Source organism: Benincasa hispida, chromosome 1 (genome assembly GCF_027475165.1).
Source record: "Benincasa hispida cultivar pf3 chromosome 1, pf3_genome.v1.1, whole genome shotgun sequence".
Classification (NCBI taxonomy): Eukaryota; Viridiplantae; Streptophyta; class Magnoliopsida; order Cucurbitales; family Cucurbitaceae; genus Benincasa; species Benincasa hispida.
Genome location: NC_143478.1, coordinates 30,972,350 through 30,998,339, shown reverse-complemented (window position 1 = coordinate 30,998,339; position 25,990 = coordinate 30,972,350). Strand labels below are relative to the sequence as shown.

General features: G+C 34.0%; 4 protein-coding genes across 4 annotated transcripts; 3 read left to right on the top strand and 1 right to left on the bottom strand.

Annotated features, from left to right (window-relative positions):
• The first annotated feature begins 5,286 nt into the window (after positions 1-5,286).
• On the top strand, positions 5,287-8,343 carry LOC120083558 (GroES-like zinc-binding alcohol dehydrogenase family protein). Its single transcript, XM_039039374.2, has 6 exons — positions 5,287-5,716; positions 5,903-5,970; positions 6,269-6,505; positions 7,094-7,384; positions 7,628-7,815; positions 7,891-8,343. Exons 1-6 carry the CDS (start codon positions 5,596-5,598, stop codon positions 8,081-8,083), a joined length of 1,098 nt encoding a protein of 365 aa, XP_038895302.1. The 5' UTR covers positions 5,287-5,595; the 3' UTR covers positions 8,084-8,343.
• Positions 8,344-9,361: 1,018 nt separating this feature from the next.
• LOC120083567 (ATP-dependent Clp protease ATP-binding subunit) lies at positions 9,362-10,444 on the top strand. Its single transcript, XM_039039387.2, has 2 exons — positions 9,362-9,961; positions 10,078-10,444. The coding sequence occupies exons 1-2, from the start codon at positions 9,509-9,511 to the stop codon at positions 10,342-10,344; spliced, it is 720 nt and encodes a 239-aa protein (XP_038895315.1). The 5' UTR covers positions 9,362-9,508; the 3' UTR covers positions 10,345-10,444.
• Positions 10,445-12,515: 2,071 nt separating this feature from the next.
• Positions 12,516-15,856, top strand: LOC120070361 (uncharacterized). Its single transcript, XM_039022300.2, has 5 exons — positions 12,516-13,016; positions 13,690-13,951; positions 14,040-14,236; positions 14,397-14,584; positions 15,223-15,856. The coding sequence occupies exons 1-5, from the start codon at positions 12,901-12,903 to the stop codon at positions 15,507-15,509; spliced, it is 1,050 nt and encodes a 349-aa protein (XP_038878228.1). The 5' UTR covers positions 12,516-12,900; the 3' UTR covers positions 15,510-15,856.
• A 1,150-nt stretch (positions 15,857-17,006) lies between these two features.
• Positions 17,007-17,814, bottom strand: LOC120087730 (dehydration-responsive element-binding protein 1A-like). Its single transcript, XM_039044617.2, has one exon. The coding sequence runs from the start codon at positions 17,812-17,814 to the stop codon at positions 17,179-17,181; it is 636 nt and encodes a 211-aa protein (XP_038900545.1). The 3' UTR covers positions 17,007-17,178.
• Between the last annotated feature and the right edge of the window lie 8,176 nt (positions 17,815-25,990).

Sequence of the window (25,990 nt, the reverse complement as noted above, 5' to 3'; positions counted from 1 at the left end):
CCCACTTTGTAGAATAGTTACAAGTGTTGTGACTTGCTACAAATGGTCTGGTCCTGATCATTTATGTGGATACATGCGAGTGGAGGTGTCCTATACAAAGGAGTTTGTATAAGACCGAACTACAAAGTATTATAGTCTCATTATATAACGTCATTCGTGACCAGAGACACTTCACTATGACCATAAGTAACATGACCTCAATCCTGAGTGAGTTAGGAACTCCTGCCTTTGAGGGTGGTCATTTGATTTGCATAGGTGTGAGTGGCCAGATTGCCGATTCAAACCTACCACTTTGAGGATTCGTCTGATTTGAGAGCTGGGAACTCAGCTACACAAGATGGAATTCACTCATTCCCCGAAGCAAGGGTAAGTAGATAGATTGCTCCCTTAAGGGCTGATTCTGGGGCTTAACGATGTGGCGCTATGCACCTTCTCATGGCCCGAGAAGTGTCCACACATAGTAGGACTATGTTGTATTGTTCATTAGAGGAACTAGTGGTACTTAAGGAGTTAGATATAACTACAAGTGCAAAATGGTAAATTGGCCCAGCCGTACTTACGAGCATCTGTGAAAGGTTATAGTACTGTTGATTGGTTATATCCGATGGACACATAAATATATCTGTGGTGAGAAGAGTGCAGCTGTTGGTCTTTAGTGGAGTGCCTGACAGTTAACGAATGGTGGATCTCGTGGCTAAAGAGTTTAATCAGCTATTCACGTACCGTTGAAGCTTCGAGTCATAGGTCCATAAGGTCCCCTTGGTAGCTCAATGGATTCAAGTTGAGAATCAGGTTTTGGGTCAGTTTGAAGTGTTCAAATTGACAAGAAGAAGTTTGATTATACATGATATGATTAAACTGGTCAATTATATATGATATAGTTGACATAATGTATGAGATACATTAATTGGAGGAAAATGTTATAAATATGATTTATATCTAGTGGAGGAGAAAAGGACTATGGTTTATATGTTGCATATGATGTGATATTAAAACTATAGATTATAAATATAATATGATTATATTTATTTATAATTAAACAATTATGAGATAATTGTTGGTGGTTTTTTCTCCATAACAGTACATGATAGTGGGGGTAGTATTCAATTTTTGTAACTGAGGATAAAATAAAAATAGTTTTCATTTTCCAAAGTGAGATCGGACAATCGCTTCACGAATTGTACACTGCCCATCGTATAGCAAACGAAAGCCTACATGATAGCTCAAGTTTTCCTAAGCAATTGTGTACACGCACAGTCGACCTAAACGATCATATAACTTTTACTAAGCAATCACATGCGACAACAATTTTACCTAAACGATCGTCTAAACGATCAGCCCCGTTTACCAAATGATTGTGCATCTATTTCTAAACGATCAAGCACCCATCTATACGATAGACACAAAATCTCTCCTACTTGCTTGGTCATTGAATATGATTGTAGTTTCCTCCTCCCTTCTGTCAAATCCAACAGAGTTCACACCTCCTGGATTCTCACTCTAAGAATACCGATGTTACTGAGTGGTTGTGTCCTCCTTGCTGCTTGTTCGTATAGAAGACCATGCGATAGTAAGCGACAACGAGATTTGGTGGACGATATAGACTTGGCAATCATAACAACAACGAAGTTGTTGGTATTGTAGAGAGCAAGAGATATAGAGAAGAAAAGTTTTTCAAAGGTAAGTCACTTGTTCCTTTGTTATTTATTATTAAAAGCATGTCGTAATTTGTTAATAAATGCATAACTTGTTGTATGTTTGTGAATGCGGTATTTCTATCACAATGAATTTGGAACAATCTTGCTTCCGCTCATAGGTCCTCTTTGATAAGAGTTCCTTCAATAAGAGTACTGGGATTGTTTCCACATCATTCATATCGAGAATTCGCAAGAATATCCAGGGAAATACATGATCATGCCAGGGATATCCAGTTATCAGGTTGGGAGGGTTGCATTTTTATGTGTGATGATTGCTTGAATGTAGAATTGGTTTCCCAAAAATATTTCCTTAAAACAAAAAACTTGTCTTATTTAAAAGTTACCACTCACTGGGCTATTTAGCTCACGTTTTTCAATGTTTTATTTCCCCCTCCCCCCAGATAGCGAAAGCGGAACATTCTGGGAAAAGCCACCCATGGTCTGGAACTGTTACTCTCTCATAGAGCGAGACTCGACTTGGGTTATCTTTGGAAGTCATGGATTGTTAAAGCTAATATTGTGTAATAATATGAACCTTGTAACTGTTCTTAAAAATTAATTAAGATTTATATATAATAGCTATCTATAGTCGAGAGGGGGTGTGACACAAGGATACTCGAATAACTGACAAGAGGAATTCGTAATAGCACCAAAGGGACAAGAAAATGCTTCCCCTTTTTTGTCATGAACTTGTTTTGAAAGAATTTAGGTGTTAGGAATTTTCATTTTTGGTTAATTTTTCTTAATTTAAAATTTATATTTTAGGGGTACCTCGACTTAAATGGTATGGAATTTTGAGGTGAAATTTTGTTTAAATTCTTTACTTAATAAAATAGTCCAATTTCTTTTATTTTTGATATAAACATTTGTCGTCATAGAATCCTGGTCCCTCATCTAGAACTCACTCGAGACTTCCTCCTTCTTCAGAGAAACCTTCTGATCATGTATCTAGTGTTCACTCTCGCTCATCTTCAGATGTGGATGTTACTATGGCCCCTAAAAGAGTGACTACCAGAACCGATCGGAGAAAGATTCCTCTAAATGTTACTTCATTCCCATCGATGGTGTTTCCTTCCACTATGAAGAGAATGTTTGAAAATGGAAGTATGTTGTGGGAAGAAGAATTGATTAACAAACTATATCTAACAAGACTCAGCCCTGTATGGACATTATGGAACTTATCAATCAAGCTAGTTTAATAAAGACGGTTAACCAACTTGGGCCACTTTATCCTCAGCTTATTCATGAGTTCTTCATTAATCTTCTAAATTCGTTTGATGATCCTAGTAGTTCTGACTATAGAAAAGTACATGTTAGAGGTGTCTGCTTTATTATATCTCCTGAAGTTATCAATGATTTTCTTAATCGTGATGATAGTCCCACTCTTGGTGCTCCACACCCTTCGATTGAAACCTTGGTGTTTGAGTTAACCGGAGGAACCTACATTTCTTGGCCTTCGTCTAGTCAACTTTCTGTTACCACATTGAGTGTCAAATATGATATTATTCATAAAATCTGTATAATTGGTGTCAGTCCATACATGGTTCTGGGGTATCTTCTCTCTTGCCAGCCTACTTTATCAGATTGGAACAAGTTCCTGATTTACTTTCGGTGTTTTTACCCACAATCAAGTGTTGCATCATGTTGAATCCTTCGCTATCAAACTACCTATTTGTTTCCCACGTTTTTGGTGTGGTATAATGCTTACTCAGTGCCCCACCATTCTTACTTCATCTGATGCTTCTGGTCCTACTGCCAAGTGTATCAACTTAAGCTACAAACTGTTTCAAGGCTCCCATGTGCTTGATACTATGCATAACATTTGTCTACCCAAGTCTGATGACATACATGTGCTTGATGATCTTTGTGCTTCTGAAGGTGGTCTCTTGATTCCCATAGATCTTGGAACTTGTATTTTATAAGTGCTGGCCTCTTAATCATGAACCTTGAGTAGCATCATTCGTTCTCTTACTGATCATCGAGCGTCTGTGGATACTCTAATTTAGTTGCTGAGTTTGCTTTTGCCTCTGGATGATGCTCCATCTACTTCACATCCTCCTTCATCTCCACACGTTTAATTTTCGTCTTATGGAAATCAAAGGGGAGTGGTGTTGTACTGGGGTTTGGTTTGTGTGTGGATATACTGTTATATTGGTTTGTTTTGGTTGACTCAGCTGTTTGGTTTAGGTTTGGTTTGTTTTGTTGGTTGATTTGCAAATTGTTGTGTTGTTGGTTGGTTTGCAGTTCTTTTTGTTTGGCTTCTTGCTCCTCTTGTCAGCACATGATTGCCAATAAAAAAAAATGTTTCTGCCAAAGAGGGGCTTGTTATTGGCACATGATCCTTTCTGGTTGACGGGTTAGACTGTTTGATTTCATGTTTGGAATGTTTTGTCTACTAACCTTTTTGGTATTAATGTTGGCTACCTTGTCTGTCTCTTCCTTTTAGAAGTTGATATAAAAGGAAGTTTTAAATATAGATGAATAATAGGTTTTTGATTGACGAATTAAGAACGAGAAGTTGATATAAAAGGAAGTTTTAAAAAATAGATGTATAGTAGGTTTTTGATTGACAAATTAACAACGGGTGTGTACAGCGGTTGCAGAAAGAAAAAGAAAGAAACACAACCAATTTTTTTTTTTAGACGGTGAGATTCTTGAAAAGAAGCATTGAGTTTAGGGGAACCTAAACGTACAAGATTGAACAAGCTAAAAGCTTTTGACTCAGAGGGTGCCTAAGTAGTTGGAAGATCTTGAGATAGGTGATATTGAGTTTAGGGGGATTTCAAACTACTATCTTACTTGATACTAGTTCTATCGGATAAGTAAGCTTTCATGTAAACCTTGTGAATATTATTATCTTCTTTTCAATTGAGTCCTAAGCCCCTCATATGTAGGTAAAGTTATATCGAATTGAGTTGACATATTGTGTATTATTTCTCTCTCTTATCTATGTGTGGGTCACTTTGTTAGCATCATAGTGTTCATCAATACTTCAGTTATTTTGATTGTGTGTACTTCTTTTTCACATTATCTTTTAATTTGATATTTTTCCATATTATATGCACCGTTTAGATTCAAAATATGATTTTCTTTTAGAAATCATATCAGCACCGAAGCCTCTCACCAGGAGAATAGTGGAACTGCAGAAATTAGAAGCCTTAACCATTTGATTCACGCAATGAATTTGAAGAGAGGGAAGGGATCTTTTATCTTATTATTCTTGGTTTTTGACTCTCAGTTCTGGATCATCAATATCCAATCCATCCTATATATCAGCCAAATAATAATAATTATTATTCTTTATTTAAAACGAAAAAACTATTAAAAATATTTTTAAGTATTTATCTATTAGAGATAGACGATTTGATTACCGTCCATGTCTGATGAATGGTGTATTTTGTTAGGTTTATAAATAGTTTATCAAATTTAGAAAATTTGAAAACACCCAAAAAAAAAATTGTTTAAATTTAATATTGTTGATGCAACGGATTTGGATAAGAATTCTCAAATCGGCCAAATATCTCAGAGAGGTGGCCCCACACACACGAAAATTACCATAAATATATAAACGCTTTCTTTTGAATTTTTTATCTTCTGATGTCCTTTTTATTTCACTCTGCATCTGCTTAAATCAAAATCAAAATCAAAATCAAGTTGGTATTGATTAGAATTACAGATACTGAAGAGTGAAATTCATTGAGATTGAGATTGAGACAGAGATACGATTGGTTTTTCTTTTTTCTTTTCAAATCTATTTTAATAATAGTAAACAAGTGAGGGTTGGATCTCATCCACAACCACCTACGGCCACACCTGTGCCTCAAATTTTCAAGCCCATAAAACGACCCTTTCGAATTTCGGTCCACGCAGGGACTAGAGAAAGAAACAGAGAGAAATCATGGGAAAAGTAGAAATGTCTCAGGGCGGCAGTGGGGAAGATGGAGTTGAAGAGAATATGGCTGCTTGGCTTTTGGGTGTCAATAACCTGAAGATTCAACCTTTCCACCTTCCTCCTCTTGGTATGCAACTATTCTTATTGCTGTGCACCGTATTAATTATTTCTCATGTACTTCCGTCACTGCACTCCTGCTCAGTATGCTTGTTCCTGATGAATCATCCGCTTTCTTATCTAGATTCTTCTTCATCTTCTTTAACTTTTTCCATCTTAGTAATATCAGTGAACGCTTTCTTGATGTCGAATTTAGGACCCCATGATGTTAGAGTTAAGATGAAGGCTGTTGGTATCTGCGGCAGTGATGTTCACTACCTCAAGGTAGCTTTTCCTCCCTCAGCTGTTTTCGTTATTTTTTCAAACTTTGGAATCGTGGGTTTTTCTGTTTTGTTCATTCCCATGTTAAATCCATGCCCTTTTTTTTATTAATTCTGATCTGGAAATTGACGAGAGAAGAATATGAGATGCAGATCCTGAAAAGTTCATATACTTGGTTTAGTTTACTTACTCATAAAACCTGTGTTTATTTGAGTCTGAGAGGAGAAAGTGATGGTAGGAAGGGTCTATCAATCAATATTATCTTTCATTTTGGACTTATGCTCTGTCTGCATATTTTCAGACACTGAGATGTGCACATTTCGTCGTTAGAGAGCCAATGATCATTGGGCATGAATGTGCTGGGATTATCGCAGAAGTTGGGGCTGATGTTAAGCATTTGGTGCCGGGGGATCAGGTTGCGCTGGAGCCTGGAATTAGTTGCTGGAGATGTAGTCTCTGCAAAGAAGGCCGCTACAATCTATGCCCAGAGATGAAGTTCTTTGCCACTCCCCCTGTTCACGGTTCTCTTGCAAATGAGGTAACCGACCTCTATGCTTCTTGAGACTCCATGTGATTTAAGAATGAAAAATTTTACGAGAGGGAAACAATTATTCTGCTTATGAATACGTTGGTGCTGTTTCCGATGTGTTTTTCTTGGTTATGTCGTATTCACTGCTATCCTCTGCTAGTCTTTTCATCTTCTTGCACAAATCAGTGCAGTGGATCGCTTAAGTTATGACTTCAAGGACTTGATTTGTAGTCTTTTTAAACTCTAGCGATTCTTATAGATAAGGGAAGAAGCAAGGTTTAATTAATGTGGCAAATTTACTATTGCTGCCCCATCAAGATATTCTTATATCTTTGCCTTTCAGAAGAAGAGGTAGTTTTAAATGAACTATTACATTCATTGATGCATACATTTGGTGTGGATACCCCTTGTCCGATGCCCTTGAACTTGAAATTTTACCCGGTAATGTTGTCGAAAGTATGTTGTAAGAACTGTCATTTTGACTTCATTCTGATTGAGTTGGTTAATTCTGATTGAATTTCTATGATAGGATTTCTGGAAATCTGAATGATAAGAAATGTGTGGTGTATATCAAGTTTATGCTTTTCTTTCCAACAGGTGGTTCATCCAGCAGACCTGTGTTTTAAATTGCCAGAAAATGTCAGCTTAGAGGAAGGAGCCATGTGTGAGCCCTTAAGTGTTGGTGTTCATGCTTGTCGACGAGCTAACATTGGTCCAGAAACAAATGTTTTGGTCATGGGAGCTGGACCAATTGGGCTTGTCACTATGATGGCTGCACGTGCATTTGGTGCCCCACGGATTGTCATTGTCGATGTGGATGACTATCGATTATCTGTTGCAAAGGAGCTTGGAGCAGATGAAGTTGTTAAAGTTTCAATTGACATTCAGGTTTCCCTGTCTTTAAGAAATCCATTAAAACTTTCCATCCTTTCATAACACAACCACCTTCATTTATTTACGTTCAACTGTCCAATTTTTATGATCTGTCTAGAGAGGTTAGTAAAACTTGGGCAAAGCTCAAATTCACACTCAAGAAATACCAGTGTTTTCGACTCTTACAAAGCTCCAGACTTGTCAAAGTACATAGTTTTACTGTCGATTACTACATAACTAATGCATCTAATGTTGCAGGATGTAGATGAAGATGTTGCTCAGATACAAAAAGCCATGAAAACTGAGGTAGATGTGAGCTTCGACTGTGCTGGCTTTAACAAGACAATGTCAACAGCTTTAAGTGCCACCCGAGCTGGTGGTAAAGTTTGTCTCGTTGGAATGGGTCACAACAAGATGACTGTTCCACTAATTGCAGCTGCAGCAAGGTAACTTGATAACTGCTTTCTGCATACACAAGTTCTTTTTCCATTTTACAGAGTATAATAAGCTTTATATGGCAGGGAAGTCGACGTGGTTGGCGTGTTTCGGTACAAAAACACGTGGCCTCTCTGCTTGGAGTTTATAAGAAGTGGTAAGATCAATGTGAAGCCGCTTATAACACACAGATTTGGTTTCACACAAAAGGAGGTGGAAGATGCTTTTGAAACCAGTGCGCGTGGTGGTAATGCTATTAAGGTCATGTTCAACTTGTGAACTATCATTCTTTGAGAGACGGACCCAAAATACTGTGTCGTGCAAGTCTTAGACAATTGTCCTCTAGAGAAAAAAATAATAATAAAAATAAAATAAAATCTGTTTATAAAGTGAATCTTATATTTCTTTAAGATCTGGGTCATAGTTATACCTTATACGTTTAGCTTCTCTTTGTTTGTATTCATGTCTTATTAGTGGTTGTCTTAAGTTACCGAACTTTTCTCTTTGTACCTATCAATGACTTAGAAATGTTTCTGTTCTCTCTTTTTTTCCCTTTCAAACAATGAAATGTTTATGCATGTTTCAAAATAAGTACATATATATGATGACACTGTTATCTATATTTTGGAATAATTTTTAGTTTCTAGTTAAAATTTTAATTAATATTTTATAGATGATTATAGAAATAAGATATTAAGAAAATATATGAATCAAGAGACCAAGGATTGGTGTCTTTGCTTGCCTATTAAGCTCCTTAATGGGGACTAGTCTCACTTTTCAAGATTCTATCTTCTAATTGAAGACATTATTTACGTGGGGTTGCGTTTAATATTTTTCATTTTTGTCACTAGTTTTGGCATCCTCTTAAAGCTATTCTTTGATTTGGAAGGATGTTTTTTCAGATAGTATTATCTTCCTTGGTTTCTTTCCTTTTTAGTGAATAATTAAGGGAGTAGTTGGGGATGGGTGATGCTTTTGTTGTTTGTTTCTGCAGTCTTGGTCTTAAAAAACCTCTGCCCAAAGAAGAATATCCTAAATGATAGTACTGTACAGCAATTTCTAGTTGGGCCCTAAATAGTAGGTGTGCTTTTAGGGTTGTCATCATACTAAGAGAGGTAAAAGAAACAATAACATGTTCGATCTAAAACAATAGATAAGACATCAATTATTGTATCATTCAATTTACATAGTCAACTGTTGGATTTCTTTGTGAGGTCTTTGAAAAGCAGTTCACAATAACTTGTACATAAACAAATTCATAAGCCTCTTTCTTCTTCCAATAATAAAAAAGGTTTTATTTGAGGAATTCATCAGAGATTATGGAAGTCGTTGAAGAGATTGACAGATGGAAATCTTATCATTATGGAAACAGAAGCGGAAAAAGAAAATAAAATGGAAAAAAGAACCAAGGTTAGCCTTTGAGTACTAATGATTAAAAAGTGATGGCATAAAAAGTATGAACCACAAACTTTTTATTCTCTCCCTTTTTATGTTTGGTTGGGATTGAAAAGAAGTAGAATAAGCGTGTGGAAGCCCAAGCTTTAGAGATAAAAGGATAAAGGATAAGTCATTAAGAATCACACAAATTAAAGACAGCCTCATAAAAACACTATGCTTTGATTTCAGGGATATTTTGGATATTCTTGCTTTATCATCACTCTCTCTCTTTCTCTTAACACGACCTAACAATAGAGAGTTCCCCATATGGGGTGTAAGCTAAACTCCCCCAATACCCCAATTCTCTTCAAATTTGCCTCAAAAATACCCAAACTTGGAGGTAAAAGCATCAATTTTTGTCCTACTTTTTGTCTCAACAGTCAAAACCAAGAAACATCCACCATTCCCACCGACACAAAGATCCCAAAATTTGATATTTCCACCGTTCATTTCAAATCTCTCACAGCCTGCAAGCTTGGCATCTCCAGATACCCTGATTTCCAATACGATGCTGAAGGAGGAACAGGAACTGGATCTGCTAAGGTCTGTGGTGACAGCAGCAGCAACCATGTTTCAGTTTCTTTCGATGTTGACACTCTCTATATCCCACCATTGACAACTCAAACCACCAAGTTTCTGGGTCTGCCATTGCCACCGTTTCTGAAGATTGATATTCTTCCTGAATTATTCCATGGGAACATCAATCAAGAGTCTGGCAAGGTACTCATGCCCATAAGGTGTTTGATAACAGTCCTAGCCCAACAAAATCTTTAAAAACTGGTTTATTTAATTATAAAGATTAATGACAAAGATTTGATTGTTATATGTGCAAGCAGGTTGAGCTTGAATTCGAGGCAAAGTTCATGTTCTCAATTGGGAGTTTGTATAAAGCTCCTCCATTGCTAGTAAAGACAGTGCTGAGTTCTGAAGAATCAAAAGGAAGCATAAGAAGTGGACAAGGAGAAAGATTGGATGATAAAGGAAAGTGCAGATTGGTGGGGGTGGCTACTGTTGACCCCATTGATGATTTGTTTCTCAATTCTTTCCTCTCTCTCCCCACTGAATGTATTGCAAACCTCAATGCTATAATCACATTCTCTTAGAGAGAGAAAATTTATGAATGTAATGATGTAATTGTTTGGGATAAAACCAGACACATATTTGAAAACAAATAATTAAATGCATAGGTAGTTGTTCTGGTCATCCATGATTTGTGTTTGAATTTTGACATTGCATTTTTTTATAACCCTTTTGTCTGGTGGAGAGCAAAAGAAAACAATATCTTTCTGTAGTTTTTCTATAGCTAATATTTCTTTTAGTGGTTGGTTTTCCATTCATTATTTAATAAGATTTAGAATCTGTTTCGATATTCTACACTTTTATCAATTGTATCTGTCCTCACAAGACGTGCTTAGGTTTGATTAATTAATTAAAAAAATTGATGCGATCATGAGTGAAATTATTTTTTATTTTGATACAAAGCTTCGAAACTAAACCGTGTTGAATGTTTTATAGAGATTGTTATGAGCGACTCTAGACATATAATGGACACAAAATAAAGAAAGAACAAGATCTAGAAAATAACAAAGTTCATGAAAAAGTAGAGCATCAAAGGTCCGTTTTTAGCGCAAGGGAGAGGGTTAGCTTGGGTCAAGGCTAAAATGAACGTGTTTAACCACAACCAAGGTTGAGGCCTAGCTGAGCAAAATAGTAAATGGGCATGTTCTACCCATTCTCCAGCCTAAAGTATCACCCCAAGATCAAAATGGGCTTAGGGATGGTGCTCAACCTCAATCAAGAACGTGATCGACCCTAGCATAATATGAAATGGGGCATGTCCCTTAGCTAGGAGAAATGAAGATATATCCTAAAGCAATTTTGAAACCTTAACAAGACAACTTAAGTCAATCACTAGCATCATTACAGGTACGAGAAAAAACAAGTTAATTGACTCTTCGCCTTGAAACCCTAAATCTATTACATAGATTGATTCATTAATTTAAGCATTAGGGCGTTTGTGACAAACAACACATTGGTGTATAGATCTTTTTGTGCCTTACAAATTGTTTAATTCTCCAAAATACAATTAAAAAAAACTCAAAAACACAAGTTTACTGTCAATTCCATGTGAAGGTCGGATGCGTAAGTCCTGTTCAGTTTGTGACATTAACATTGGAGCAAATACAGTATTTTAGATGATTTAAATCAATTCATTAATATTATTAATTGTTAGATATTTAAAACCAACTACCTAGAGCACCATTCAACATGATGTTGAAAAAAAATTTTCGTAAACCATTGCACCATATGGTTGAGTGGATTAAAATATTTGTAAATTTTTAACAAGTTTGAAGTCAAGAATTCTATTCCCTCATATTTATAGTGTTACATTCTAAGCAAATAAAATATGTTAAAAAATTTTCTTACATTAATAAATGATAAATGAATCAAACCTCCTTTTAAACTAGTACGGAGTCATATTTAACATTTTTATTAATGATAAATACATTAAAATTTCTTATTCTCCTATTGTGAATGTGAGAATTAAGATTCAACTTTAAGTCCGTAGAAAAAGCTATTGATATCTAACTTAAGTTTAATTTTGTTAGTATAAAGAAGAGTATAGAAATTTAAACCTTCAACCTGAAGGGAAGTAAATACATGTCAATTGTATTATGTTTACTTGGTTAGCTATTGAACTTGATTCATTAAATATTACCGTTCACAAATTAGTTTTAGTTATGTCAATCTAAGTAAATAATTAAATAGAAGAAATATTAATTATCTTCTCAAAAGGCGGTGGTTCGATCTATCACATCGCAATATTTGAACTTAAAAAGAGAATAAAATAATTTTCATAATTTCATTTTTAAAAATAATTTAAAAAATAGAGGATAAGTATAAAAGATGAGACTGACCATGTCTTGTAGTGTTTATACAAGAAACAAGTTTCCATATTAACTTTTTTGGAACTATTTTAAAGTAAATATGCATTTTTTTTCGAAAAGAAAATATTAATCTGGAGAAAAAGAGAGTAAATGACAAACAATCTGTTTAAAAGGACATACATTGAAAAGAACAAGAAAAAGAAAGGTAATTAGGTAAATTGCATTAATTTTCTTTATGAAATTCCACATTGAACGTTAATAACGAATAAGTACTTGAAATTAAAGTGTGTGATATAATTATGAAAAGGGAAAAAAATAGTAATGATAATAATAATAAAGAAAGGAAGACGACAAAAGAAATGGGGAGTATTGAGAAGAATGGAGGAGAGCATCAATGCGTCCACGTGTCAAAAAGTCAATCACTACAAAGTCCAAAGATCATCACCTCACCAGGATTCCGATCTCCTCTTTCTTCTTTCCCGTTTGCCCAACCAATTTCCATAAACACCAAATTGAAAATTCCCATTAAATTATATTAAAAAAAAAAAAAAAAAAATCCTTTCTTTCTATTTCTCTTCTGTTCTGTTCTGTTCTTCATCCTCTTCGCCTCCACTCCACTGCTCGCCTCTGTTTCTGTTTCTGTTTCTGTTTCTGTTTCAGAACAATCTCTTTTCTCTGATTCATGGAACCTTTCTATTCGATTCTTCACTCTCACCCCTTAATTCCCTTCAATTCTCTCTGAACCTCCCTTTGACTTTCCACCCATATCTCATGGCCGCCTTTCCTCATTGCCCTCTTCTTGCTTTCTTCTTCTTCTTCTTCTTCTTCTTCTTCTTCTTCCTCCATCCCCTTTACGCCAGCCCCGGTGACTCTGATCCTATTTACAAGTAATTTCTTTTTCTCTCTACCCTCTGAAACTCTTCCCCGTTGCTTTCCTTCGGCTTTTTATTGGACACCTCATTTTGATTTTCCCCTCTTTAGCTATTTCTACACTTGTCTTGTAAATGGGATTTTGATTTAATGCGTTATCCTTCCGAGTCTGTGTTTAATTTATTGTTTGCTTGTGGTTATTGAATGGGGTTGGTCTCCATCATGGGAAACTTTGATTTTCTTTTTAATATGTGGGGGTTTGTACTGTGCTGGTGTGTGAATCAACGAATGCAATGTTTTGTAATTCTCTGGTTTTTTTCTTTTAAATTTTATTTTTAACCTGTTCATTCTACTATTTGTTTGTTGGGGGAAATTCCCAAATACAAAGAGGGCTCTTTGCTACTGCCTTGAATTGTGAAAACAATCGTTTTAGTTCACTATTTGAGCATCCATCAAGCTTATTATTAGAAGTTCCACGATGATTAAGCGCTTGTGATTTGTGAACATTGCTTATTTAGGCACTAGTTTCAGCTTCAGTGGATTGGTATTAAGTTATTAAGTCATTGAATCTTTACCTTAAACATTGGTTTGGACTTTGGATAGAGTGGGAACAAGGTGATTTAATTTTTCGTTCTTTGTTTTGAGAGAAAATGTGGTAGTTCATTGATTTCATTGGCTATTATATGTCAGGGATTGTGTGGTGCAGTGTGAGAAATCTGGGTGTGCTGGTGACAAATGTTTCCAACATTGCAAATTCTCATCTGATGGGAAGCCTGTAGATGGTCCATGGTATCTGCAGGAACCTTTGTATTTACGCTGGAAACAGTGGGACTGCCAGACCGATTGCAGGTACCACTGTATGCTTGCTAGGGAGGAAGAAAGAACTAATCTTGGTGATAAGCCCGTCAAATACCATGGCAAATGGCCATTTAGACGAGTTTATGGCATTCAGGTTTGCCCAATCACTTCGTTTCATATCTAAGTCCTTTCCCATCCTGCTCTTCTTCAGCTCATCTATAACTTTTCCATTAATATGATAGGAACCAGTTGCAGTTGCTCTTGCTACCCTCAATCTTGCCGTGCAATTTCATGGCTGGATATCATTTTTCATTCTTCTTTACTACAAGCTTCCAATGAAGCCCAATAAGAAGACCTACTATGAGTATACAGGATTGTGGCATATCTATGGAATCTTAGCCATGAATTCTTGGTTTTGGAATGCTGCATTTCATTGTAGGTAAGGCATTATATAATTTAATCTTCGACATGGCAAACAGTGAGGTTATCAGGCTACATGATCTACCATACTGTATGCTCTACTTATATACAAGGAAATTTTTCACATTTCTAACTTACTACCTGCGTTGCTATGGTGCTTGGATTTAAATTGCTTGTAGAGATGTGGAGTTGACTGAGAAGCTGGATTATTCTTCAGCTGTGGCATTTATTGGATTTTCCCTAATTGTAGCAATACTGCGAGCCCTTAATGTGAGAGACGAGGCTGCTAAAGTTATGGTATCTGCTCCTATAATCTCGTTCGTGACAACACACATCTTGTATCTGAACTTCTATAAACTTGATTATGGTAATCTATCAATCCTTTAGACCCTATTTCTTGAATGTAAATGTAATTTTAGCTCTTTCGGTTGGAAGCAATTTTCCTATTCATTTTTCAATTAGCTGTAGATATATCCCTAAGCATCTTTTATGGTTCTCAGATTTTCCATCTTTTCAATATTACATTTCCTGGACATATGTAGAAGTAGAACTGTGAATCAGCTAAGTGAAACTGACTAAACAATTTTTCTGTTCTGTGCTTTCTTTTACCGTTAATTCTCTTAACAATTTTATCAGGGAATATGATGGTGAGATTTGGTGGTTCCCATCTGGTGCTTAAGTTCACCATTTCTATACTTTACATATTTTTCTCACTTATATTGTTTTTTCTTAATTAGACAAATTACTTCTCTGTCCCTTCCCTTCCTTGTATGTTATCAACTCTCTCAATATCTTCTCTATCTGCTATTTTATCGTCAATATCCTTTGAATCCTTGCAAGAGAAAATTTAAAGGTCTGAACTTCTGATGTCCAATAGATCAGGCTTCTAGGTCATATGTTCAAATAGATTAATGAATTACTGGACTCCATCTCTCATTGGGATTGAAGAATAAAATATTTCCTTGATATCAGAAGTATGACTTGAGAAAATTGACTACCTTTCAGGACTAAATGCTAAGGTCTGCGTGGTGATGGGCATTACTCAACTTGTTGTTTGGGCAGTTTGGGCAGTTCTTTCTCGCCATCCGTCGCAATGTAAGTTGTGGATATTAGTCTTGGGAGGGGCGGTTGCGATCCTTTTAGAGGCATTTGATTTCCCTCCCTACGGAGGATATGTCGATGCTCATGCACTCTGGCATGCAACTTCAATTCCTCTTTCATATATTTGGTGGAGTTTTGTGAGAGATGATGCTGAATTTAGAACTTCTACTCTTCTCAAGAAAGTGAAGTAGCAGATCCGAAATCATCAGGAATTTCTCGAAGCACTTTCATTTCATTTTTAATTCAACAACACTCTGGTAGGTTCCCTTGTTTTTCTGGTGTTGCTTGGTGAATACCAAAATGTTACCCTGAAATGTTCTTTGTATAATGATATTTGAATATCAGGACCAATAAGTTTTCTTTTCTTCTCAATTTGTTTTTGACTTTTTGGTCCTGAGATATTTGTTGGTCAACAGATAAAAAAAGGTCCCACAACACCAGGGTAGTTAGTTATTTACAATGTAAACATGCAAATATTTTGCTGATATCAGCAGTTTATGTTAGCCAAGTTCTGATTTATGCAGTTTGCTTGCTCAAATCCAATTTGCTACAAGTATTTCACTTGTGGCTGCTTCATGTTTGTTTCCAACACTTGGCTGGATATCCTTCTACAATCTTCTTGCTTTTCAATATCATTTTGAAATCCAATTTTCTTTCTTCCGTCTTCAGATGAATGAATCTTCATTTCCCTTTTATTACATTTATGATAAGTGGTTTCATTTGATTACAGGACAACAATCTTTAATTCATCAAAAATGAGTTGCATATTAAAGATTCGAAGATCCGCCAGTGTCCTCTAATTATGGCTAAGGACACAAAAATGTCTTGTTTTGAAAGATATGCAAACTATATAAAAAGTTTGAATGAACAAAAACCCAGTTTCCTGAAGTAAACAATACAGATATTGAAGATATAGAAACTGGATATATATCGGGACATATAGCTCTAAATTGAAGCTATATTTTATTTTTAGTCGAGGTTAAATCGTGAAACGGAACATGTATCGAAATGGAATTTTAAGATACCGTATATCAAAATGTATCGTAAGTTTTAATTTGATGAATAACATTTGAATATAAATATAAATAACAAAGTCCAACGATGAGAAATAATCAGCCAAGAATATCTAACTCCAAAGTTTTAAACACCCAATCAAAAAAACATCAATCAACTTCAAAATAAGTATGAAACTTTGAAGTTTAAAAACAATATAACTTCTTTGAAAGAATAAAATTTTAACTAATGGTTAGGATGGAAGGAAACGAAGAGTCACACTACAATTCCAATTAACCCCATGATAGAACAAGAAGAATTTATTAAACTATTAATTTTTGTTTTTTAAAAAAAGAGTTAATACTTTAAAAATGAAATTGGTTAATAATATTGAATAATGATATGAATCACACATTCCAACACTTGTCTTTTCACTTCCTTTCACTGTTTCTTCACACCTCCTGTCAAAGTTTTTCATTTGTCTTTTCAACTACTTCATATTCTTCTTTCTTCTTTCTGCTTTGTTCTTCGTGATTGGAAGCAAAGAACTTGCTTAAATAAGGAAGAGAATGAGTTTTCTAAATTTGAATAATTTGCATCTTTTGAAAACATATATCGCTTTCGTAGAGAAAAGACCTCAAGAAAAGCAATAACACCGAAAGAGAGAGAAAGAAAGAAGAAGATAACAACAGAAGTTAAGTGGGGGAAAATACTCGGTTTTCACTGTATCACTTTTGCTACAATCAACCGCACATTCTAAGCTACTAACTATGTGAAAATCAATACCTTAAAAACACTCTTTTTATGTTATAATTTCTATGTACATGTACATAAATTGAATGTAAATGTAAAGACTAATAATGATCGTTAATAACTCCATAATGACACGTCAGAATAAAAATCCATGTCATCACGAAAATGCTGAGGTGGAGGCAACATCATCCCCGCAGCCATATCCTCCAACAGTCCCGGCATTCCAAAAACTGCTTCCTCATCCATGTAAAACACGTTTTCCGGCGTCGTCTCCGCCGTCATCCAATTTTCCGTCCTTGAGTCATCAACCGAAGACCTATCTGACTCAACCGGCCGGAATGCCTCCGCCGCCTCCGCTGCCGCCTTCTGGATATCTCTGGCGTCAGCAGACGCCGGCACAGGAAGCCGCCAGGCAGAATCGGCGAAATTGAGACAAGCAGTGAGACCTCTAAGCGCGAGGGCAGCGACGTCGTGAGCCCGAGCCGCCATCTCCGCGGTGGGAAAAGTGCCAAGCCAAATCCTTGACTTCTTATTGGGCTCTCTCACTTCACAGACCCACTTGCCGGAGTTCCTCCTCCTGACTCCTCTGTAAACCGGATGCCTTGTCTCCTTAAACTTCTTCCTGCCAGCCCTCTTCTTGGGATTACTCTCCGCCAGCATAATCTCCTCATCCAAATAAAAGGGGCGGCGGCAATTACTACTCTCGGAACTGGAAAAGTAGTCTTCATAAAAAGTTGAAAAAGAATCCATTTTTGGAAGTGGGTTAAGTGATTTAAATTGAAATTATCCGAATTAGGAGTGAAATTGAAGGAATTAGAGATGGGTTTGATGGATAAAGAAAGAGAGATCATGATTTTTATAGTGTTTGGTGAATTTGGATTGAGAGTTGGAATTGAAAGCAATTAAACACTGAAACACGGAGTTAACTGATAAGGAGCCAGCCTGTGCTGGCTGCCCACGCCATCAACAGTTTTGGATTTTTTTCTTGTCCCTTTTCATTTCTTAAATTCATAAAATATTAAAAAGAGAGTTTTTAAAAAATATATATGGAAAATGAAGATTGAAAGGTAATGAGTCAACTTCAGGAACTGACATGTGTCAATTTGACTTGTTCTTCACTACGGAAGATTCTATTTTTTCCTTTTAGTATCATTCTACTTGTTCTTCAACCATTGGGCCTTGGTTTTAAATATTACCCCAAAACTATTTAACTTCATTATTATCACTCTTAGATTCGTCATCCCTCAATCTCCACTTCCATTAACTTCTAAAAATAGGTGAAATATATATATAAATACATATAAACTAGTTAATGTCAATTGTCACCCATATAAACTTTCTATTAATGTATTTAGAAACTTTTAACTTATTGCCTGGGGGATCATTCAATAAATAAATAAATAAATATATATATATATATATATATATACGTGGAATGGGTGAAAATTTTGATTTATTAACTCAAGGGTGAAATGGTAAATTTAATTTATAATTAAAATTTAGTCTATAGAATTCTTATCATTTAGTTTCTATATTTTAATTCGTAACGTACAATTGAATATTTTAAGTAATGTATTTTGTAGGGATTTATGTATGGTCTATTTTCTTCATAAAATTTCCAAAGGTTAGGTTATGAAAAAGTAAAAAGTGAGATATATATGTATGGGCATTTTTTTTGTTAACTGTTTTTTTAGATATTTTTGTAACTGAATGTTGATGGTTAAAGATATTAGGTCCATGTAGTGGATTAAGTGTTAAGGATATTAAGGATGCCAACACATAAAGTCTTGTCTATCTACCAAAGGAATATGACTTACCAAAGGAATAGGTTGGTTACAAACAAATCTCTAACCATTTGTATTTGTTGAGTTATTTTTTCATTCCCAAATTAGGGATTCCATATTGTATAAATACCTCACCTATGTATATTTCAAATACAAGAAATTATAAAGGAAAATTTGGCTTGCCACTATCATTTGCTATCTATCGTCTACTTGATTGAGCTATCATTTACCTTGTCTAAATGCTATTGTTTGCAACGTGAGTCAAGCCATATCCTTCAACCTCTCTTTCCTAACTTTAAGGGTATTAGGTTAAGATTCATTGTAAAGTCTAGATTTTTGCCTCTTATAGTTAGGTTCTTCAAGGAATGTGCAATATTTTTGTGACATCACTTGAACATAAACATATAGTTGCAAATACGTTGTCTAATGTGCAATGACAAAAGTTAGTTCTCTTTGTTGGTGGACAAATCACCCCACTTTGCTCGTAGATAGATGTTCCATTTCTTTTTTCGCTTTTTGTATTTCTCCAAAAAAGAAAAAAAAAAACTAACATCTTCATTTTCCTCTCTCTTCCTCCCTGCAACATATCCAATAACTCTACCCAAAAAAATAATAAAAATAATAAAAGCAAAGAGAAGATTAATTTAAATACAAAAAATTATTTTAGACAAACTTACCAATTTAAAATCTTATCCTAAATTAGAAATTTTTTGAAACATCCTAAATTAGAAATTTGCATACAAATAATAATCCAAAATTTGTCAAACTTAAATTAAAACATAAAATGGATCAATTTCAAATTTTAAAAAATATAAAATTCAAATTCAAATTCAAGCGATTCAAATTAAAAAAAAATTTATATTCATATTCGATTTTAAATCAAATTTGAATAAAATTGAACATTAAAATGTATAACAAATAATGTTGAAAAATTCCAAATCAACTACTGCATATAACTATAGACATAATTTAAATAATAGAAGAAGAAAAATATATATAGATATAAATTTAGACACCTTATAAATCAAAATTCTAACTTTAAAACAATAATACTTCAAACACATATTTCATAAATTCAAACTTAGATTATTTAACTCTAACTCTTCCGACTAAACAATTCTAAATCTAATAACTCAAACACCACCTTATCAAGTAGTAATCTTTCATAAAAGTCAACGTAGCAAATATATTTTAGCAAAGAGACGAAAGCTCCAAAAAAAATGGTCAAATGCACAAAATTACCCTCTTTTGAAGTGCTTAAGGGAAATCACATCGAATATCAATCAAAATCATCCATTAGTCGATTGGTAGTGTGTGGTATATCAAAATTTATACAATTTATACTAACAACTAGCATATATATATATCATCATGGTCGTGTATCTAGTCATATCAACTGTAATCATTAAGCAATTTGATGTATAGTTGTTGGTCTATTATTGACCTATCTTATTTAAATTAGCTAGCAAACTTGAAAACTTAATAAGATTAATGTAGTAATTAATCAAATCATGCACAACCAACACACAACCTAACATGACGAGAGAGTGACAAGTCAAACACTCACAAAAACTTAATGCAATTGATGTATGTACTAAGGTTGCATGTGAATGAATCCTAACACATTTCATCTACAATTTTTGGTTATGGTCATAATATCTCTCCTAACCATTTCGTTCAAGATTAAAACTCTAGTTCCAAGAAAGCATCACATATACATCTTGTCTTGTGACACCTTTCAACGTCATATAATACCTTTCTCCAACATTTTTTGCACGTCTTTATACATCATTCATATATAACAACTCTCAACATTTAAAACAAATTTCTACCATGTACATTATAATTAGCCAATTCTTTTATGTGTTCACAGAGGATCAAGGATGTTCGAAGGAGTGACAATCTAAACAATCTAGATTATCTAACTCAAATGGTAAGAGTTCGAATGGGTTAGTTTTATTTAGATTAAAATATCATTTTAGTCCCCGAACTTTGAAGTTTGTTCAATTTTAGTTTATATAATTTCAGTTGTTTGATTTTAGTCTATATACTTTTAACGAATCTTAAATCTAGTCCTTTAATTTTTTTTATTTAATCAAAATTTATTAAATAATAAATAACAATTTTCATATAAGAAAATACAATATGTGAAAATGTTTTAAAATTTAGAGTAAAAATGCTAAAATAAAACATAAAGATTTCTTAAAAATCAAGAAAAAGCAAGTAAATTTAAGATTTATTAAAAGTATAGGGATTAAAACTGAACCACTAAAAGTATAGAAATTTTTCTTAAAAATCAACCGTAAGCAATCTTCCTTCGTTGGTGCCGATTTCTAGTGGCATTGAGTACATGATCTCCCTTCTTTGATTTTCCAGTGATTGATTTCTCACATCTTTCTCCGATTGTTTTTTTTTTAATCCCATATTTTAATTTGTGATCTCTCACATTTAGAGTTCAAGCTTATAATAATAATAGTGACCCAACCCAATTCGAATTTTAATGGTTGAGTTGGAAAGCATGTTTGGGTCTTATAGCCAATCCAACCTATCTAAAGTTTTGAATGGATAAAGAAAAATATCAAATCAAATCTCTTAACTCAACCAAACCTGATTATAAGGGTGGATTCAAGAAAGGTAAGGTCAATCCAACCCATCCAAATTTTCGAATAGATATTATTCTTTTAATCTCATTTACTTTCTAATTTCCAAACACACATATTTGTACATTTTTTTAATTTTTACTACACTTGAAACTAATTAAAAGATTATTTTATTTTGAATTTTCTCACATGTATAAACGTATATGTCCACCAATAATTTTCAATTTAAGTAAATTATTTTAGGAAAGTTAAATTTACCAAGAATAAAGTTAATTCCATGTTTAAAAACTTGGATAGCAATATATATACTTGTAATATACATATTTAGATTGTGGTTAAATTATCCAGTTTGTGGGTAATTATATAAAGAAAAAAAATTGTAATTAATATTACTTAATCGAGATATTATTTATTATTCCTTCTGAGATTACATATATTTAAATGATAAATTACAAATTTTCTTAAAAAAAATTAAAATTACAAACTTAGTTTCTAAATTATTAAAATTGTGTCTAATAAATTCTAAACCTCATACTTTTTCTGTTTAGTTCACATAAATTTGTGTCCTTGATATAAAGTTTTGGATTTGTCCGTTAATAAGTACCATAAAATATCTAAGAATAGAAAAAAGAAAAGAAAAGAAAAAAAAAGAGGTGTCGGAAATACACTAAAAGGAGAAAAAAGAAAAAGAAAAAGAAAAAGAAAAAGAAAAAGAAAAGGATTAGGGGAGAGAAGGAAGGAGAAGGTTCGTGGGGGGGCTCGGAAGTGAGTGACAGGGAAGGGGACAGCATGCAAAGCGACGTGGCAAACGCAGACAAAAGAAAAACTTTCGATGACGTGGCAGAAAACTCCAAAAGAAGACACGGTTTTTTTTTTATGGACAGTTAATGAATGGGAAACTGAATTTCCGACACCGATACGGTTACTGACTGTGACTGAGAGTGGGTGACAGAGAATTAGGGATTAGTACGACCGGTGGTTTTCCCGCGGAAACGCGTCAACCAACCACGTGCCTATTAAGCAGGTGACATTACCAGGTCCACTCCTTAACCCACACCCTCCCACTTGGCTTTTTCTTTTCTTTTCTTTTTTATATATCACATCATTTTATAATTATTTACCCGTCTTATTTGATTGCGACTTTTACCTTTATTTTTTTAATTATTTATATTCTTTTTTTTTTTTTATGTATAATATATGAAAATGAAACTTCTCACCATTGAATTTCAACCTAATAGTTTTTCCATCCAAAATCATATCCAGTTTCGTATGCCTCTTTCCTACATATTTATGTCTTTTTTCTAATTCACCAAAATGATTATTTTTTTCAAAAATAAATGTTGAACCTTTTGTTAAAAAATATTTTCGATTCATGATATTTTTGTTGACTATTTCAAATAATGACATTTTTGGAGGGTTAATCTGTCATTCTATCTTTAAATTTTTTATCCTTGCTACTTTTTCCCCAACATTATCCATATTTCTTCTTTTTCTCTTTTTTGTATCATAAAATCTGTTCTCATCTGAAATTTGCTCTTATTTTAAACAAAACTACAGAAAGAAGAAACAAAAAAAACACCAAGAATGGTTTCAACTAAACTCTCTCTCCTTTTAATTTGAGCCATGGTTTCTGTATTATACTTATGTAAATGGTGATGAGACCCAAACAATATAACAACAACTCACTAGGATCTCCTTCAAAACATTCAACCAAATAATTGTTCACTAAAACACCACAAATATATCACCAAAATAATCACCAAGCAATCAACCAACAATGGATAGCAATAAACCACAAAATTCTAGAAGACTAAAAGCAAAGAGCACACACGGATTATATGTGAAAAATCTCTTCAATGTGAAATGTAAAAGTCACGGGACTTGTGAAGAGTCCACCTTTGTTAACTTCTCTTATTATGATAAAATTGAGGATAAAAAGCTCAAACCAGTCATATAAAGATTTACTACTCACCAATACTATCATACATAAAAAGATCACCACTTGAGACATAAAAATAATGAAAATCACCAAGTTTTACAGGTTATGTTCTACAGCGATTACAGAAAAACCAAAGATCCAAACAACGATCTAATCGTTCAAAACAAGACTCTATGTATCATGAACAGGTTGACCAAATTTTAGCATGATCCAACAATTCAAACTTTGGCAATCGACAACTTTGTGAAAGTTGTCACTAAAAAGACCGAACTATTGTCTTCCTCTCCGATTTTTCACTTTTTTTTTCCCTTAGATCATCCTCATATCATATAAAAGAAATCCTAGAGCTTTCAAGATGGGTCAACCCAAAAAAATTAGCCCCAATTGGGCTCACAAAACACAAGTTTAGAATAAAGTCTTGATTGTGTAACAAGTGGATTGAACAACCACAACAATTCCCCCTTCCAGCCTAATACAAGGAAGACTCACTCACATCCATGATCACTTGAATCTTACCCTGACAAGCTTACTACAAAGCTCAATCTTGCTTCCAGGAACTACTTTAGTTAACATATATGCACTATTCTTGTCAGTGTGGACTTTCTTCAGATTCGATCTCTTCTCTTCAATTACATCTTGTAGCCAATGATATCTAATGTCAATGTGTTTAGTACGAGCATGATACATTGGATTCTTGCTCAAATCCATAGCATACTAACTATCACAAACTATAACATACTCACCTTGCTTCAAACCCAACTCTTAAAGAAACCTTTTAAGCCATGGCATCTCCTTGCTTGCTTCCACTACTGCAATATATTTTGCCTCAGTTGTATACAATACTATGAAGTTTTGTAGCTTAGATTGCCATGAGATGGCTCCCCCTGAAAATGTACACACATAACCTGAGGTAGACTTTCTGTTATCAAGATCACCTGCCATGTCTGCATCAGTATAGCCGTTAATCATATGTTTGCCACCTCCATACATAAACTCAATTTGGAGGTGTCTCGCAAGTATCTGAAGATCCACTTCACTACTTCCTAATGAATCTTACTTGGGTTGGATATAAAATGACTCATTAGACTGACTGCATGTGTAATATCAAGTCTAGTACACACTATAGCATACATCAAAGAACCAACAATAGAAGAGTAAAGAATGTTTCTCTTTCTCTGTTGTAGGGCAAGCTCTCTTACTTAGCTTAAAGTGAGTTGCTAGTGGTGTACTTGTTGAGATTGATGTCCTAAAGCTAGTGTATCTCGTGGTTTGTAGTTTTGTTAACACAAATTATTTATCTAATAAAATCAGAGGTATTTTATTTGACATTTAGATAACACTAAATCGATTTAATAAACTAAGATCTAAGGTTATATGATGTCACTTGAACAGTGTATGGCTGACATACAAGTGGTTCATGTTCAAGTAATAACCTAAAAGGTTTGCAGTAAATGGATAAAGGTTAGGTGTCTTATCTTGGTAACACTGTGGATGCGACCCACTTTGTAATTGTTACATGAGATGTAAGTGTTACAAACAATATGAACCATATTGTTCGTGTAAAGACATGTGAGTTGGGGTATCTTGTACAAAGGAGTTTATATATAGACCAGACCACAAAATAATTAGTTTCTCTTTATAACATCGAAACTTCAAGAAACTAATATTTTACTAGGATAACCATAGAAGACTTGACCTTAATCTCAAGTGAGTTATGAACTCCGATTTATGAAGACAATCCTTTCATCTGTATGGGTGAAAGTGGCCCAGATAGTCGACCCGATAAACTTACCATTTTGAGAATTTGTCTGATTAGGGCACTGGGAACACAGTTACATGAGATGAAATTCACTCCTTCCATTCCTTGGGGAAGTAGATAAATTGCTCCCTTAATAGCTGGTTCCGGGTCTTGAACAATGAGGCCCCAATCTCTCACTGGGCCAAGAAGTATTAGCTTATAATTAGACTATAAACTGTTTGTTTATTATTAGAAGAATCAGTGGTACTTAAGGAGTTAGATGTAACTGTAAGGGTAAAATGATATTTTGACCCAACTGTAATTATGAGCATTTATGAAAGGTCATCACTCTATTGATTGGTTATATCCATGGACACAGAAATATATCTACAGTGCGAAGAGTGCAGCTATTGGTCTTTAGTGAAATGATCGATAGTTAATGAATATTGATTAATTAGATTAAAGAAATTTAATCAATTAATTTCATATCATTGGAGCTTCTAATCTGTAGGTCCATAAGGTCCCTTTGTTAGCTCACTAAAGGATAGTAATGAGAAATAATTTAAATTGTTCAAACCAAATTAGGAAATTTTATATTAATGAGATTAATATATAATGGTTAATTATAGATATGATCGATCTATAATTCAAATTATGTAAGAGAGATATATTTGAATGAATTGGATTCATAAAGAGATGTATACATATAAATATCTGATATTTATATGTTAATTAACTCCATATTAAAAATGATTTAATATAGTTATTTAATTGATTAATTGATGGTTAATTAATTGATTAAGAAATAATGGAGATTGGAAGTTAGTATAGATATATGATATTTACGATAATTAAATAGATGTAT

Excerpts from the sequence above, each read along its gene's own strand:
- LOC120083558 (XM_039039374.2), top strand. The coding sequence starts at position 5,596 with ATGGGAAAAGTAGAAATGTCTCAGGGCGGCAGTGGGGAAGATGGAGTT. Across the intron at positions 5,971-6,268 it reads GTGATGTTCACTACCTCAAG|ACACTGAGATGTGCACATTT; the intron begins GTAGCTTTTCCT and ends GCATATTTTCAG. Across the intron at positions 6,506-7,093 it reads ACGGTTCTCTTGCAAATGAG|GTGGTTCATCCAGCAGACCT; the intron begins GTAACCGACCTC and ends TCTTTCCAACAG.
- LOC120083567 (XM_039039387.2), top strand. The coding sequence starts at position 9,509 with ATGGGGTGTAAGCTAAACTCCCCCAATACCCCAATTCTCTTCAAATTT. Across the intron at positions 9,962-10,077 it reads TCAATCAAGAGTCTGGCAAG|GTTGAGCTTGAATTCGAGGC; the intron begins GTACTCATGCCC and ends ATGTGCAAGCAG.
- LOC120070361 (XM_039022300.2), top strand. The coding sequence starts at position 12,901 with ATGGCCGCCTTTCCTCATTGCCCTCTTCTTGCTTTCTTCTTCTTCTTC. Across the intron at positions 13,017-13,689 it reads GACTCTGATCCTATTTACAA|GGATTGTGTGGTGCAGTGTG; the intron begins GTAATTTCTTTT and ends ATTATATGTCAG. Across the intron at positions 14,585-15,222 it reads CTTCTATAAACTTGATTATG|GACTAAATGCTAAGGTCTGC; the intron begins GTAATCTATCAA and ends ACTACCTTTCAG.
- LOC120087730 (XM_039044617.2), bottom strand. The coding sequence starts at position 17,814 with ATGGATTCTTTTTCAACTTTTTATGAAGACTACTTTTCCAGTTCCGAG.